Here is a 14,219-nt window from a genome sequence, read left to right as displayed (position 1 = left end):
GAGGCCTCAGAGGAGGCTGAGGGCCCACAGTGGCCAGTGCAGAGGGATGGGGAGGCTGAGAAGGAAATGAGATGGAGATGAGAAGGGAGGGATGAAGAGGGGAAGCCTGGACCAGCCCTCCTCCAGATTGAGGAGGCAGCACCAGCTCCATGAGAGGCTTACCCTGCCACCTAGTGCCCACAGCTGTTCCTTCTCAAGCCACGCCACCTGCTTCAGGGTCCTCTAGCCACCCTCTTCTCTGGGCATTGGGATGAAGGTATTGGAATGAGTATAAAGAGGCTCCCCCATTCTAGGGCTCTGATGGATTATCTTCATGCAGAATAGCCCCTCTCTTGGACATATATGGATGGTGCTGAAAGATATCTAGGGTCGACAACACTACTTTTAGTTCACACACTCCTAACCGTTGGGAGGTCTGATGCGTTCCCCCCATCCATCCATCCATCCATCCATCCACCCACTTCTCCATCTATCTTTCTGTGTGCCTATCCAGTCACTATCCACCCATCTTTCACCTGGCCACCCTTCCACTCCTACCCTCGTTGGACTCCTACTGCAGGATGAGCACTGTGGAGGTCCTGAGGACACAGACAAGAGCCAGACAAAGCCCCACTCAGTGGAGGCACTCAGGACCTGGACAGAGAGAAAGTGCCCCTTCCATGGGGGCTTAGTCTTTCCAGACACGTACAACACAGCTCCTGTTCTGTGCCCAGGGAGGATGCCAACAGCCCATCACCTATTAATTTACAACCATCCTTCAGGCACTCAAATTATGTTGGCTTTTTTTCTGTCTTTTCTAAATGAATTCTGAGTTCTCAGTCCTTCCAAGCCCATTTTAAGGTCAAAATCATAGGCTTTAGAGTGAGAATGTCTAGGTTTATCTCAGCTGTGCCTGTGAGAGATCTTTGGAAAAGTTATTTATGCTCTCTGAAACTTAGCAGCACATCTGTAAAATGAGGATAATAATAGGACCTATGTCATAGGCCACTGGGAGCCTCAAATGCATGTAAATTGCCTACTGTGGTGCCTGGCCTGTTGAAAGCACTCAGTAACTGGTAGTGGTTGCTATGGTTATTATTTCTTCACCTGTTGCTGTTGCTGTTGTGTTGTCTCCAACAACAGAATGTCTTCCTGTCCCAGTCTCATATCTCCCTGGGAAACATTCCTGTGCAGAGCAAGTGCAGCCGCCTGCTATTCCTCAACAATGTCTCTAAGAATGAGACCATTGCCTTCGTCTGGCAGCTGAGGCCTCTAGATTTTGGGGAGGTGAGAGTCCCCTGTGTCCACAGAATCAGAACCTCCATCAGGGCTCCAGACCCACCCCATCCCATTACATTGTATTCCATCTCATCCCATCCCATCTCATCCCATCCCATCTCATCCCATCCCATCTCACTCCATCCCATCCCATCTCATCCCATTCCATCTCACTCCATCCCATCCCATCCCATCCCATCTCATCCCATTCCATCTCACTCCATCCCATCCCATCTCATCCCATTCCATCTCACTCCATCCCATCCCACCCCACCACATCCCATCTTACCCCATCCCATCTCATCCCATCCCATCTCATCCCATCCCATCCCATCTCATCCCATCCCATCTCATCCCATCCCATCTCATCCCATTCCATTTCACTCCATCCCATCCCATCCCACCACATCCCATCTTACCCTGTCCCACCCCATCCAATCCCATCTCATCCCATTCCATTTCACTCCATTCCATCCAATCCCATCCCATCCCATCTCACCCATCCAACCCCACCCCATACCACTGCATGCCATCCCATGCCATGCCATCTCATCCCATTTTGTCCCATCCCATTCCTATGAAGCTCCAGAGTCTCCTTCCCCAAATCAACAGGTGTCTGTGAGTCCTATGAGAGGGAAGGTGGCTCCTGAAGAGTCAGTCCCATTTGTGGTGACCTTAAAGGCCTCAGTGCATGCCAGCTTCTACAGCGTGGACCTGGTATGCAAGGTAAGATCAGCCCCAGAGAGAAGCTGGGATAGAGCACAACTCCCAGCCCTGGGGGTTGGGATAGGCTATAAGATCCCCAGACCCCCAGGGAGAGGCAGGGGCCAGCCCATGGAAGAGTGAGGGGCCCATGGCACAGGGCCCGGACAAGGCCTGGCTACAGGCCCACCAATCCTTGGTCTTTCTCCTTGTCCTGGGCCACAGGTGTACCAGCATGAACTCCTGAAGCAGTACAATAAGGAGCTGCAGGAGTGGAAGGATGAGAAGGCGCGACAGGAAGTGGAGTTCACCATCACAGATAAGAAAGTGAAGGTGAGGAGGGCAGAGTGGGCCTTGAACACTACAGATCCTTCTGACTCACCTTACCAGAGGGGACAGAGGTGGCGATCCAAGGTGGTCCTACATGCAACACTGGCCAGCCTGCCGTAAGAGACTAGATTTCTTTCACTAGATTAAGCATAGCATCTTCCCAGGCGACTCTGGATACAGAAGGTGGCTGACCATCGCCTGCTTCACGTATTTAAAGAGTTCGTACTAAGTGCTGGGCACTGAGGGCCCAGGGAAACAAGGCAGAGCTCACCTTCCGATGGAAGGCAGTGTGGTATAGTGGTTTCTGGTGTAGGCTCTGGACACAAGTTGCCCGACTTTGATTGCTGGCTTTGAGGATTTTTAGTTCTGTGATCTTGGCCAAGTTATTTAACCTCTCAGTTTCCCTCAACTGTAAAATGGGGGTGATATGACCCCTGGGCTTGGCTTCAAGATGATCCAGAGCGGGGGCATAGACGAGACAAGCTTCACTGGGAGTTGCTGATTTTTGGAACTGGATGGTGGGTTACAGAGGATTCTTTGTAGCCATCTCTCCACTTTTGTATACATTTGAAATTAACTGTATTAAGAAGGTTAAAAATAAAAGTTTTAGAAGTATTTTTAAATGCAAGTCAAATAGTATCTGCTTCATAGAGTTGTGAGGATTAAGTGAGCTAATACGTGTGTCTACAGCAGTGCCTGGCACCTGGTAAGCATCCACGAAACATGGGCTATTAGTATTTGTGGGGGAGACCAATAACAGACATGAGATAAAGCATCCGTATTGGTCCCCCCCTACTCCCTTTTCAATATATCCCTGTGGATATTCTTGCACCTTGATCACCTCTGCATCCACCACGCTGAAGCCCCAGGGAGGCACCTCTCCCCTCTGAGGCTCTGGCCCAGCTGTGAATGCAAATCAAGCCTTGAAGGGATGGGAAAAGGGATTTTCAAATTAAGTCTTAATAAGAAAGGCTGTTTCCTTGTCACACCAAACCACAAAGCTCCAGGACACAAGCTCCAGGGCATTGGGGCAGCCTGTACAAGTCGACGGCATCTCCTTCTCTTTCCTTCAGTTGGGTAACCACATTTTCCTTGTCTGCGGGCAGCAGTTCCATAGGGAAGTTTCTGGAAGAGGGTGTGACTGGATTTTGGGCAGGAACAAGAGGGCAGCAGGTCCCAGCATTGGCTTCAGGCCCTCTGTGGGCCAGCAGGAAGGGTAGGAAGAGGGGAGTCCCCCCTCAGGCTTCTTGTATCCTAAGCAAGGGTCTCTTTGCTTCCACAGAGAAGGGCCTATTGTGCAGCCTGTGAACCTGTGAGGAAGTACAAGGTGAGGCCATAAGCCCCAGGCCTATCTCCTTGGGATAACTTGAGAGAGCTCACTCTCAGAGATGCTTCCAACCCCGGGGAGAGCCTCCTGGAAGGGAGGGACAAAAGTGCCAGTGGGTGGGGTCACATCCCTATGTGGCCCAAAAGGAACTGGTTGGGGGCTAGGGGCCCATCGGTGATAAGAATATGGTCCCCAAATCTTGGTCCTCCATGTCTCTCACATCCCAAAGACGCTGCCCCCCATCAAGAACCAGCAGTCTCTCAACCGGCCTGCCAGCTGGAACCTTAAGATCCCAAAGGAGGAGACATCCTGGCCATGCCCCCAGCCACCCTCACCAGGCATGCTCTGCTTGGGCCTCACTGCTCGCGCCCATGCCACCGACTACTTCCTGGCCAACTTCTTCTCTGACTTTCCCCGTCACTTCTTGCACCGGTGAACTCTCAGGGAGGGAGGGATCTCCTTCCTCTGCTTTCTGCCCCCTCTCCTCCTCCAGAACAGGGGCTGCCCAGACCCAACCCTTGCTGAAGGCTTGGAGCAAGTGCAGTGGTGATGGGGCTAATGAGGCTCTCCCAGGATGTCCCCATTACTGCTTAAGCCTTTATGAGAATGGGGACAAAAAGCCAGAGCTCCCTGGGGAACCCACTTAGGCCTCTGCGCACCTCACTTCCTCCCCTCTCCAACTTGGAGCCTCTCAGGTTCTGCACTGACTCTGGGGGTTGGGCTTGGTCCCCTGAATGCAGTAGCACTACATATGAGTTAAGGCTGGGGCTGCCCGAAACTCATCTATGTCCTCATGATTGCACGGCCATCACCATTGCTTGTGCACCCAACCCCAGCATGGTGGCTTGCCCAGGCTACTCAGAATGTCATGGCCTTCCCCAGGGATCTGCCAAAGAGGAAGCAACCCAGGGAAGAGTCAGAACCCTCTGAGGAAGAATCTCCTGACAATTGGACCCATGTCTCCAAGCAGAAGAAGCAGCTCCTGGTTGACTGTCTCACCACCATCATCAGGTGACCCTGAACCCTCATCATCACCTGCCCCCCCATGTCTCCAGCTCATTCAGTCAACTCTGGGTGTACCCACCACCTCTGAAGTCCCAGCCCTTCCTTACCTGAAAAACAGAACTTCCTTAAAACATCCTTCCACTGATGACCCCAGGCCCTCCAGGATGGAGCTGATTGGAGGGATCCTCAGGACTGGGTCTGGAGTTCTGCCCTGTTCATGGCAGGGAGATGAGGTCTGGAGCCAGTTCACTGTCTCCCCAAGGCTCCTGCCTTTCCTCTGTGCAACTCTCACCTCCTGGCTCCACCTCCACCATATAATGTTCACCTCTAAGACTTCATGGGGCCCAGAGATGCCTTCCTCTAAAGAAGGGTTGGGAGGGGCAACTGACCAACAGCTCCAATCCATCCTGCACCTAGCACCTGTTTGTAGACACACTAGGCAAGAATCACCCTTTGGGGTACCCCAGAGCCAGAGCCCCACAGGAAGCTGCCAGGCTTCTCATCAAGGATCTTCTCCTCCTCCCTGCCACCCAGGGGCCTGCTGGAGGACAAGATCTTCCACGAGGCTGTGGACCAAAGCCTGGTGGAGCAGATACCTTACTTCTGCCAGTTCTGGAGTGTGCAGTCAGCCAGGTCCATGGCCAAGAACAGCAGCCTGCACTTAGCGCCAGTCCTGTCTCCGTCCTCCAGTAGCTTTGAGGACAGCAGGAGCAAGGAGCAGGAGGAGGACAAGCTGAAGCCAGGGAAGAAGGAAGCGGAGGAAGAAAAGAAGGGTGAAGAGGAAGAAGAGGCGCTGGAGGAGGAAGAGGAGGAAGAGGAGGAGACGGAAGAAGAGGAGGAGACGGGCAAGGAGGAGCTGGAGGAGGAGGAGCTGGAGGGGAACGAAGAGAAGTTGGGCTGGGTAGGGGTTGGGCCCACGATGCAGCCCATGTCCCAGGAATCCCTGAAATGGCAGTGGCAGCAGCAGCTGAAGGTCATAGTGAAGGAGGAGCAAGAGCGGGAGGAGAAGGAGGCCATCAGCCGGTGAGCAGCCAGACCCAGGTGAGGGTTTGGAGGGGGGCTGCGTGCAGAAGGATCCTGGGAGGCATTGGTATGCTGGGGCCAGCCTCTGCCTGTGTGCTGGTCTCTTCCCATTGACATCGCACTTGTAGCTTAAGGTTTCCATGGGAGTATTTACAGAATGGCGATCTGAGCTTTAATTTTTTCTTCAAGACCCTGCTATTGACATTTACTAGCACACCACTTCCAGGAGGATAGGTATAGTCTTCAAAGTCTCTTAAATGGGTTTCTAGAGTCAGGAGAGAAGTACCACCTTGCCTTGGGGCTGTTCTGTCGTCGCTTTCTGTCTGTTGGGATTCCTTGGGCCCCACCCAGTACCTTCTGCACCCTCTCATCGCTGGATCGATGCCCTTCCCCAAACCTGGCCCTGGGATGGGGACAATGATTGCTTGGGTTCGAATCCCACCACTTGTACCAGCGGCTTGACGTTTGGCAACTGGGTCTCTAAGCTACAGTTTGAGCGTCTGTAAAATTGGAACAAGGATGCCTCAGAGTGTTGGGAGGGCGGGAAGTTAAATGAGAATCCACGCAGAGCACGCGGCACAGGCTAGAGCACAGAGGAGGCCAGCGGAGAAGGTTAGCGCGCTGGGTGGCCGCGCTGACACCGGCGCCCCTGCCCGCCACAGGCTCCCAGCTTTCGCCAACCTGCAGGAGGCGCTGCTGGAGAACATGATCCAGAACATCCTGGTGGAGGCGAGCCGCGGGGAGGTGGTGCTCACCTCTCGGCCACGCGTCATCGCCCTGCCGCCGCTGAGCTTGCCCAGGTGGGGGCGCCCGGGCCACGCGGACGACGCGGGAGGGGCGCGAGGGGCGGCATGGGCATGCAGGCTCAGCCCAAAACCTCGCCTCCACCCCTACCTGGGGCTTTCTGTCTTCCAGGGTTCCGACTCCCGACCCGCCGCCGGTGGCGCCCCTGGGGCCGCAGCAAGCGGAGGCGCCCCACCCGATGGCGCCGCCCCCTACCGACTATTTGCAGACCTCAGGGCCCAGCCCCTCCGACTTCCTGCCCTAGGTTCCGCCCGGCCCTCTCTCCACCTCCCCGCCAGTAAATCATCTAGCCTTTTTGTTATATCTGCCTTGACTTTATTTCCCCAACGCGGTTGGAACTCGCGCGCGCTCTCAGAGGGACAGATGGTGGAAGAGGCCGAGGTGACCGCAGCGACTCATTGGAGTTTTAGGGGCTGGGAGGTTGTGCCTCTTGGCTTCACACCGCAGCTGGTCTGGAGGTCTCGCTGCTCGCTGCCAGAATCCGGTCTGGCCAGTGGAGGGCGCTGCGAGCGGGGCCTGGCTGGCCTTTGCCCCAGCGTAGCCTGGTGGACAGGAACTCAGTGCCAGGCCTGGTCTGCGCAGCAGGTGGCCACCCCTCCCCTTTCTCTGCTGCGCCGCGGCGCCCCCACCGCCAGCCTTTTCTTTCAGCATCTGCTGAGTTCCCTGGACTCTGCTAAGAAGTTGGGAAGGAAGGGAAACCGAGGCACGTCGCCGAGGGCCAAGATCTAGACTCTGGGACGCGGGTAGAGGCCACTGTTAGACAGCAGACCACAGACCCTACTAAGCGACTCTCATCGTGAATCTGAATCCCCAGACCAGGGATGTCCCGCCCTCCCTAGGATACTCACCTCCCTGCTCCCCCTAACCTCCGCCCGGGAGCCTCTGTCCTCTGCTCCTCGGCTCCTCCCCCTCAGAGGCAGGTGGGTGGAAAAATGACATCTGGTGTTGTTCCAGAGGGCCCAGGTCCCCTCCACCCTCCCTCCACCCCTGCTGCCAAGGCCTGCGAGGAGCTCCGGCCCCAGAGCCCGGGCGCAGGCAGGGAGAGGGTGGGGGGCGCTCCGCCTCCTCTGAGTCAATATTTGCCCCGAGCAAACGGGCGCCCGGACAGGTGTGAGTGTGTGTGTGTGTGTATGCGTGTCTAGGGGCGGGGACTGAACAGGCCGTATAAGAGCGCGCTGAGCCCAGGCTCCGGCACAAGCTCCGGGGCGGGGGCTGGGGACGAAGCCAAGCAGGGCCAGGCCGGGTGGAAGGTGGCCAGGAGGGGAGGGGCGGACCAGGCTCGCACCTGTGGTGGCCGCCGAGGCCGCCGACGTGTCAGCCGCAGATGCGCGCAGGTGAGGGCGGCGGCTAGCGGAGCGCTGTGCGGCACTGCGCTCTCGGAAGACCAGGACCCAGAGATCGCCGAGGGCCGCAGCCAGTCCCCGGGCCCTCCGCTCCCGCCCCGCGACGAGCCCCTCGCACAAACCGGACCTGAGCGTTTTGTTCGTTCGGCTCGCGTGAGGCAGGGGCGGCCTCTCAGCACCCGCCCGGGGGCCCGCCCGATCGCCACGCAGGCACCTGCCACCGCCGCCGCCATACGGGTCGGAGAGGCTGTGCGCCGCTCCCAGGGGAGATCCGGTTCCCATCTGGCCCAGCCCGCCCTGCCTTGTCCTGCCCGCAACTCCGGGGCAGCCTGACTCGATTCCGGGTAACAGGGGCCGGCCGAGCAGGCTCCACTAGGTGGTATAGGGGGCTGTGGCCGGAACAGGGGCCCTTCTGGAGGTGGACAGCCAGCTTCCAGTCCGGCTCTGTCCCAGAGACTTCTGTGGCCTTGGGCAAGTCATTGCCGGGCCACTCCTGGGTTTTCCTACTTGCACAATGAAGGGGGTTGGTCTGGCCACCCTCGAGCGCCTCCTCAGTTGCCAAATCTTGGTTTCTGGGCTGCTAGCAATACGTTTGGCCCCTCCCCACAAACCTGACGGGAAGATGGAGTCCCTCAAGGGGTTGGAGCAACAGCTGTGAGGGGTGGAAAATGAAGGGGGGGGGGGGCTGGAACCAAGTCCTCTCCTCCAGGTCTCTTTGGTGCTGACATCCACAGGGTCCACTCCCTGCCATCTCCCTGGCCCCTCTTTCAGTCTTCCCATGTCTGAGACAGACAGACTGTCAGACTGACTGAAAAGGACAAACACAGGGTCTGGGGGAGCCCTTGCCTGTTGGGGTCCCCATGCACAGCGGCTTACCACCTTTCCCGAACCTCATAATCCCAAAGCCTCTTGTTTCAGTGAGCTGGGGTGGGGGTGAGTCTGAGTGGCCCTCAGCTCAGGCAGAAGTCCACGGGTCATTAGCCACAACCCGAACCTGGGACAGATCATCCCGCTTTCCGGTGACTTGGATCTGACAAGGGGGAGGGGGAGGGAGATTACCCTAGACCCCTGGCCTCTGGCTGGGAGAGCCCAGAACTGAGGGCTCCCCACAAGGGCTGGGGTCAGCTGAGCCCCTAGCTGAGTCGCTGTCCTGTGACTCCAGGTGTCCTTCATTCCTCCTCCCAAAATTGATGGTGATGCTGAGCAAGCCCCAGAGGGAGGAGCCAGTTGTAGGCTGGGGTGGAAGGAAGTCTCCTTGGACAGCAGTAAGAGCTCCAGTTTCCCCTTAGGGTGAAGAAGTGTCATGGGGAGGGGCTGTACCCCGCCCCCCCCCCCCCCACACACACACCCAGGCAGGGGCAGCCCCCAGGGTGATGGGAATGAGGGTTAGGAGTCCCTGGCCACCTCTGGCTCCAATGTGGATGTTCCTAGAGGTGCTGTTTTGTCCCTTCCACACACCCCCCCCCCACTGCCACCCCTCACCCTCCTACCCCAGGCCCCACGGGGTCTACTGAGCCCTTGGTGCAGAGAGAGGGAGGGGGAAGGGATGAGATGGCTCTGACAGATCCCAGGCAGGTCCGGGGAGAGGGCGGACTGCAGGTGGGATCTGCACGCAGCAGCCCTGGGGAGAGGGGAGATCCATGGGTCCCGGGGCTGGGGTGTGTGCAGCCCCCATCCTGGCCTCCCTGACCAGGCTTCCGTCGTGGCCCAGCCCTGTCCTCCTTGCCTGGCACTGAATGACTTGCCTGTCAGGGGCCTGGCCTGGCGCTGGCCTGTCTCCCCTGTGTCTTTGAGGGCTTCCTCTCCCTTCCGCCGTCAGTGAAGGGGGCTAGGGCTCCCCCTCTCTGGCTGGGATTCCAGATCTTGGGGCTGCACAAGGAAGATGCCTCCCTGGAAGGACCCCTCACAAGCACATGCACCCAGCAGCCCTTGGTGGGGGGAGGGAGAGAGGAATGAGGCCATTGCTGGGCTGGGGTCTGCCCCTAGGACGGAGAGCCACTGCCCCTTCCCCCCAGGGCCTAAGTTCCCCAGACCTCCACACCCGCATCCCCAAGGCCCCACATTTCCTGACTGTGGCCAGGGTTTGGGCCTCTCCTCCGGGTCCCTCCTCCCCTGCCCGGCCAGGGGCGGAGTCTCCAGGCGCCAGGCAGGCCTGCAGGTGTGGGGCTTGGAGGGGGGGTGCCCAGCAGCTGGTGTTCGAGGTGGCCCCCTCCTCCCTCCCCTTCCCGCTGAGCCTGCTTCCTGTCATCCCTGTCAGCACCCGGGGCGGGGGAGGGACAGGTAGTAGAGGAAGCAGAAAAAGGGACTGAGCAGTTGGAGTGAGGGCAGTGGTGGGCCCGGGAAGCAGCCAAGGAGAAATGGAGAGAGGAGAAAGATGAGAATGAGGGTGGAGAACACAAGGACAAGGACAGAGGGGGCAGCCCAGAGGGGTGTGAGAGCCACAGGGAATTTCAGGGCCCGGAGAGGCTGCAGACCCCTTCCCCTAAGACAGTGAAAGCAAGAGCGAGACACCAGAGACAGGCAGAGACAAGATGCCAGGGTAACTGAGGTGGAAAGCACAGTGTGTGTGGAGGGAGGTGGAAGCCTGGTGAAAACAGCCTCCACCCCACCCCACCCCACAGTGGGATGGGGAAATTACCCCCAACGGAGGAGAAAGAGGTGGCTTCTGGGTGGGCTGTAAATGGGACAGCCAGGGCTGGAGGAGGGGGACATAGCCCTATCTTGGGAGACCCATCTCTCCCCTTTAAAGGGTAGAGGTGAAGAGGGGCACAGCTCAGGCCCCAGGTGGACACGGGGCTGCGAGCAATGAGGGGCATGCAACTGACTCCATCTCTCCCTTTCTTTCTTGGCCACAGCTGGACAGACGGACAGGTGTGCCAGCTGCCCTGCCCCACTAATTCTAGCCCAGCCTTGGAACTTCTGCATGTGGAGGCCACTCAGGGTCTATGTGAGTGGGGGGGCTCAGAAGTGGAGGCCCTGGGGGGAGCTCATACCCAGGTGCTAATCCCCATCCGGCCAGGGCAGAACCAGGGCCTCACTGACCTTCTTGGAGATTAGTCCCCATGGCGACAGTGGCAACTCGCCCCTTCACTCTGGCTCGGCCAGGTGTGTGTGGGGGAGCAGGCAGGCAGAGGCTGGGTGGGGAGGGGAGGGAGCCTTCCTGAGGCATCACAGGATCACAGGAGTCGGGACTGGGAGGCTCCCCCAGGATCAGCAGTTAGCTTAGTTTATGGGTACATAACCGAGGCCCAAAGAGGGGAAGTGACCTGCCCGAGGCCACATATGAAGCCAGGAGCATCACCAGGACCAGAAGTTAGGCCCTGGGTTCCACTCCCAAGGGTCCTTTCCAGGAGAATAAAGGAAATTGGGATACCTCACCCCCACCCCTGACCTTCCCAACCCTCCCAAACTGAGATCATTGGCAGAAGGGCTCAAATGGGGTGAAGCAGGAAGGTTCCCCATCCTGGGTGCTAGGCTGGCTTCCAGAGGGCAAGTGGGGAGGGGGATGCAGACCCCAAAGCTGTGCCAGTGGCCTGACTCCTCCCCTGACCCAACCCAGCCCCAGAGGAGTGGAGAGAACCACTGGGCAAAGCCAGTTATAAGCACAACCACAACTATAGTAATAGCCAAAATGTTTTGGGTGCCTACTGCAGGCCAGTTTCACATGCATTTAAATCTTCATGACAGTTTTTAAAACTATCATTCCCATTTTACAGAGGGAAAAACTGAGAAGTAGAGTGCAAGTTCATCCAACTCATAAACAGTGGAGCTTTGATTTGAACCCAGGCGGCACTGTGACTCCAGAGCCCACACTCTCTACCCTTTGCTGTCTGTATGCTCATGGGTGGGTGGCTGAGGCGATCCTCCCTAGGTGACCATGGAGCGGGATGTGTGCCCGTGAAATGCATGAGGGCATACTCGTGTGTGACACCAACACCCAGCACCGTGCCTGGCACATAGTGCATCTTATTAAATGTTTGAGGAATGAGTGAGCAGATGGCTGCCCGTAAATGAGTGTGATGCTGAGGTGTCTATGGAATCCTAGAGGGAGACGGTTCAATGGGGATGCATGCAGGACCATCCTGGTGCCTGTGCTGTGTGAACGTGTGTATGTGTGTGCCCTCTCCCTGCTGCCCTGTGCCAGCCCCTGTCTGGGTGAGTCGGTGGGGGTGAAAGCTGCCTCCCATGCCCCTGGATGGTGGCCAGTCCTCCAGCCCCACTCCGGACAGAGAAGAGGGGCTCTGCTTATAGTGGGATGGGACAATGGGTCTGTGCAGGTGGCGCTCCCACCCCCTCAGGAGCCACCTCTTTCGGGCCCAGCTGTCAGACCCTGCCTGAGCTGAGCTGGTCTCTCACCCGCCTTATCTCTGTCTCCCAGGAGACCAGCCCTCACAGCCCCAGGGAAGGTGCTCCTCTGCCTGTTCCAGGCTCCAGACCTGGAGTGGGGGTGGGGAGTGGAGGAGCAGGGCTGCAAAGGAGGGCTGGTGATGGTACCAGGGTGGGGGAGGGTGCCATTCACAGAATTTGCATCTTCAGCCACCAGAGCCCTGGCTGATTTCCCAGTGAAATGAGGGGTGAAGGGTGGGAGCAGGCCAACTTGAGGAGAGGACACTGGCCACTGCGCACCTCTCAGCTGCCCAGCAGTACTGAGAAGGTGGGCTGTTCGTGGGCTGGGGCTCCATCTAAGGGAGAGGTCATTTCTCTGGGGATTCTCAGGTCCCTTGCCTGACGTGGAGACCTGGGGATCCGCATGTCCTCCATATGGGATAGGGGTCTGAGTGGGATCTAAAGGAACAGGACTGAGTCTGAGGGTTTCTCTGGGGGATCTTAGGGTGCCCTATGGGGTGGGCATTTTGGTAGAATCACTGGGCGGTTCCTGAGGATTTCTCTGTGAAACCAGAGGTCCCTATATGAGACAAAGGACTCGATGAGGTCTAGGGAGGGGGCATTCTCTGAGGGGATGAGACTCCTAGGGGATCTTGAGGTCTCTTGGAGCTGTGGATCTGGGGATGCTGTGTGTGTCTACCTCTACCTAACTCCCCGCTCCACGCCCAAGGGCCGAGGCTGTGAATGTGGAGCAGGTAGGGGTGAGGGCGCTGAGCTGGCAAACAAAACCACCTGTGCATCCTTCCTTCAGGAAGCTCAGAGCCAACTGATCTGGGAAAACAAACAGGACCAGCTGCTGAGGGTAGGAGGGGGCTGGAAGGGGGTTTGGTAGAGGGAGGGTGGGAGGCTGGAGCTGGACCAGCCTGGTGGAGAAAGGAGGCTGGGAGGGGGCCCATAGTACAGAGAAAGGACAGGGATCCCAGGGTCTCATTCTGGCACACCAGGAGGCTTCCTGACAGCCCCTTCCCTGCCCCTTTCCTCAGTGGCTCCTTCTTCCCTTTCTTGGTGACTCAGGGGCGCAGAGCCAGGGAGGGGTTTGGGGGTGGGGGACTCTGAGAGAGGTCTAGAGGTCTTCTGGGCAAGTGGCTGTTGTCTGTGTTGGTGAGTGTGCCCATTTCTGAGAGAGCTGGTGGAAGACAGCCAGAACTATAAGCCATGGCAAGACTGCGGGGGCGGTATGACCCACACACCATTGTCCTGATGAGGAAGCTGAGGTGCAGAGGAGGGGAGAGGCTGGCTAGTGCCACACAGCTACTTAGTGCAGAGCCAAAATCAGAATTTAGGGCTAGAAGAGGCCCTTCTCACACTCAGGGTCTCCATCCCAAATCCAAGCCGGACTCCTCCTAATTTGGATCTCGGCTGTCCTACCTCCCCACTTCCCCCCAGCCTTAGAACACACACACACACACACACACTCCCCTCCTGCGGATTACGGTCCTCTGACCAACACCTGGACTGGAAGCTGCCCTCCCAGGTGGAGCACCGGCCCGGACCCCCAGCCCCAGCTCCCACAAACACAGTGTCCCGCTTCTGACAAGCCCCTGCACCCGCGGGACGAACACCCAGCGTCCGCGTCATGGACCAGCGCAGACGCACAGCCTGACGCACTCCGCACCCGCGCCCGCCGCCCCTCCAGATCTCAGCCTCCCACCAACTCCCCCTCCCACGCAGCCCCACCGCGCCGCTTTCCACCCAGCGCGGCCCGCCAGCGCCCACTGGTGGCCGAATCCAGAACTGCCGGAGAGAGATGGGGGAGGAAGGGAGAGGGGAGGGAAGGAGAGATTTGGCTCCTCACCTCCCACTCCGCTGCCGCAGCCCCGACTTGTGAGACCAAGGCCAAGGACCAGGACGCGAAGAGTCGAGGACTGGCTTTTGCCTCCCTCCATAGTTTGTATTTCCCCCTGTGGTTTAGGGGAAATTATATCCTACTTGTGGATGTCCAAACCCCCGCTAGGGTAGGGAGTCAGGGGAGTGGGCATGGTTCTGACCCCATCCCCAGTCAAACCTGGTTGTCCCTGCTCTGACTCAAACCCTCCTAACTT

The 14,219-nt window shown here is 58.1% G+C and overlaps 1 protein-coding gene and 2 long non-coding RNA genes across 12 annotated transcripts in view; 2 read left to right on the top strand and 1 right to left on the bottom strand.

Annotated features, from left to right (window-relative positions):
• CFAP65 (cilia and flagella associated protein 65) overlaps positions 1 to 6,749 on the top strand; it is a 34,069-nt gene extending 27,320 nt beyond the window's left edge. For 5 of the 8 annotated variants that reach the window (XM_070269272.1, XM_070269273.1, XM_070269270.1 and 2 more), the window contains 9 exons: positions 1,123 to 1,266; positions 1,870 to 1,983; positions 2,185 to 2,292; positions 3,572 to 3,616; positions 3,846 to 4,048; positions 4,499 to 4,627; positions 5,156 to 5,644; positions 6,307 to 6,444; positions 6,560 to 6,749. In XM_070269272.1, the coding sequence (XP_070125373.1) occupies positions 1,123 to 1,266; positions 1,870 to 1,983; positions 2,185 to 2,292; positions 3,572 to 3,616; positions 3,846 to 4,048; positions 4,499 to 4,627; positions 5,156 to 5,644; positions 6,307 to 6,444; positions 6,560 to 6,692 (1,503 nt within the window). In that variant the 3' untranslated portion in view covers positions 6,693 to 6,749. Of the gene's footprint in view, positions 1 to 1,122; positions 1,267 to 1,869; positions 1,984 to 2,184; positions 2,293 to 3,571; positions 3,617 to 3,845; positions 4,049 to 4,498; positions 4,628 to 5,155; positions 5,663 to 6,306; positions 6,445 to 6,559 lie in introns of all 8 variants that reach the window. The other 3 variants (XR_011439492.1, XR_011439493.1, XR_011439494.1) reach the window with 2 other exon arrangements.
• LOC138924556 (uncharacterized) lies at positions 6,741 to 7,671 on the bottom strand. The gene is made up of 2 exons (XR_011439495.1): positions 7,297 to 7,671; positions 6,741 to 6,990 (listed from the first exon to the last, which is right to left on the bottom strand). It is a non-coding gene; the product is annotated as an uncharacterized lncRNA (long non-coding RNA).
• Positions 7,672 to 7,944: 273 nt separating this feature from the next.
• On the top strand, positions 7,945 to 11,802 carry LOC102147596 (uncharacterized). 3 transcript variants are annotated; one of them, XR_011439497.1, is made up of 4 exons: positions 7,949 to 8,135; positions 8,954 to 9,056; positions 10,647 to 10,738; positions 11,508 to 11,802. It is a non-coding gene; the product is annotated as an uncharacterized lncRNA (long non-coding RNA). The 3 variants fall into 3 exon arrangements; XR_011439496.1 differs by lacking the exon at positions 8,954 to 9,056 and having other exon boundaries at positions 7,945 to 8,135; positions 11,508 to 11,783; XR_001380914.3 differs by lacking the exon at positions 7,949 to 8,135 and having other exon boundaries at positions 8,932 to 9,056.
• Positions 11,803 to 14,219: the final 2,417 nt, after the last annotated feature.

This window comes from Equus caballus, chromosome 6 (genome assembly GCF_041296265.1).
Source record: "Equus caballus isolate H_3958 breed thoroughbred chromosome 6, TB-T2T, whole genome shotgun sequence".
Classification (NCBI taxonomy): domain Eukaryota; kingdom Metazoa; phylum Chordata; class Mammalia; order Perissodactyla; family Equidae; genus Equus; species Equus caballus.
The sequence above is the reverse complement of the archived record's forward strand: the minus strand, read 5'-3'. Positions and strand labels throughout refer to the sequence as shown.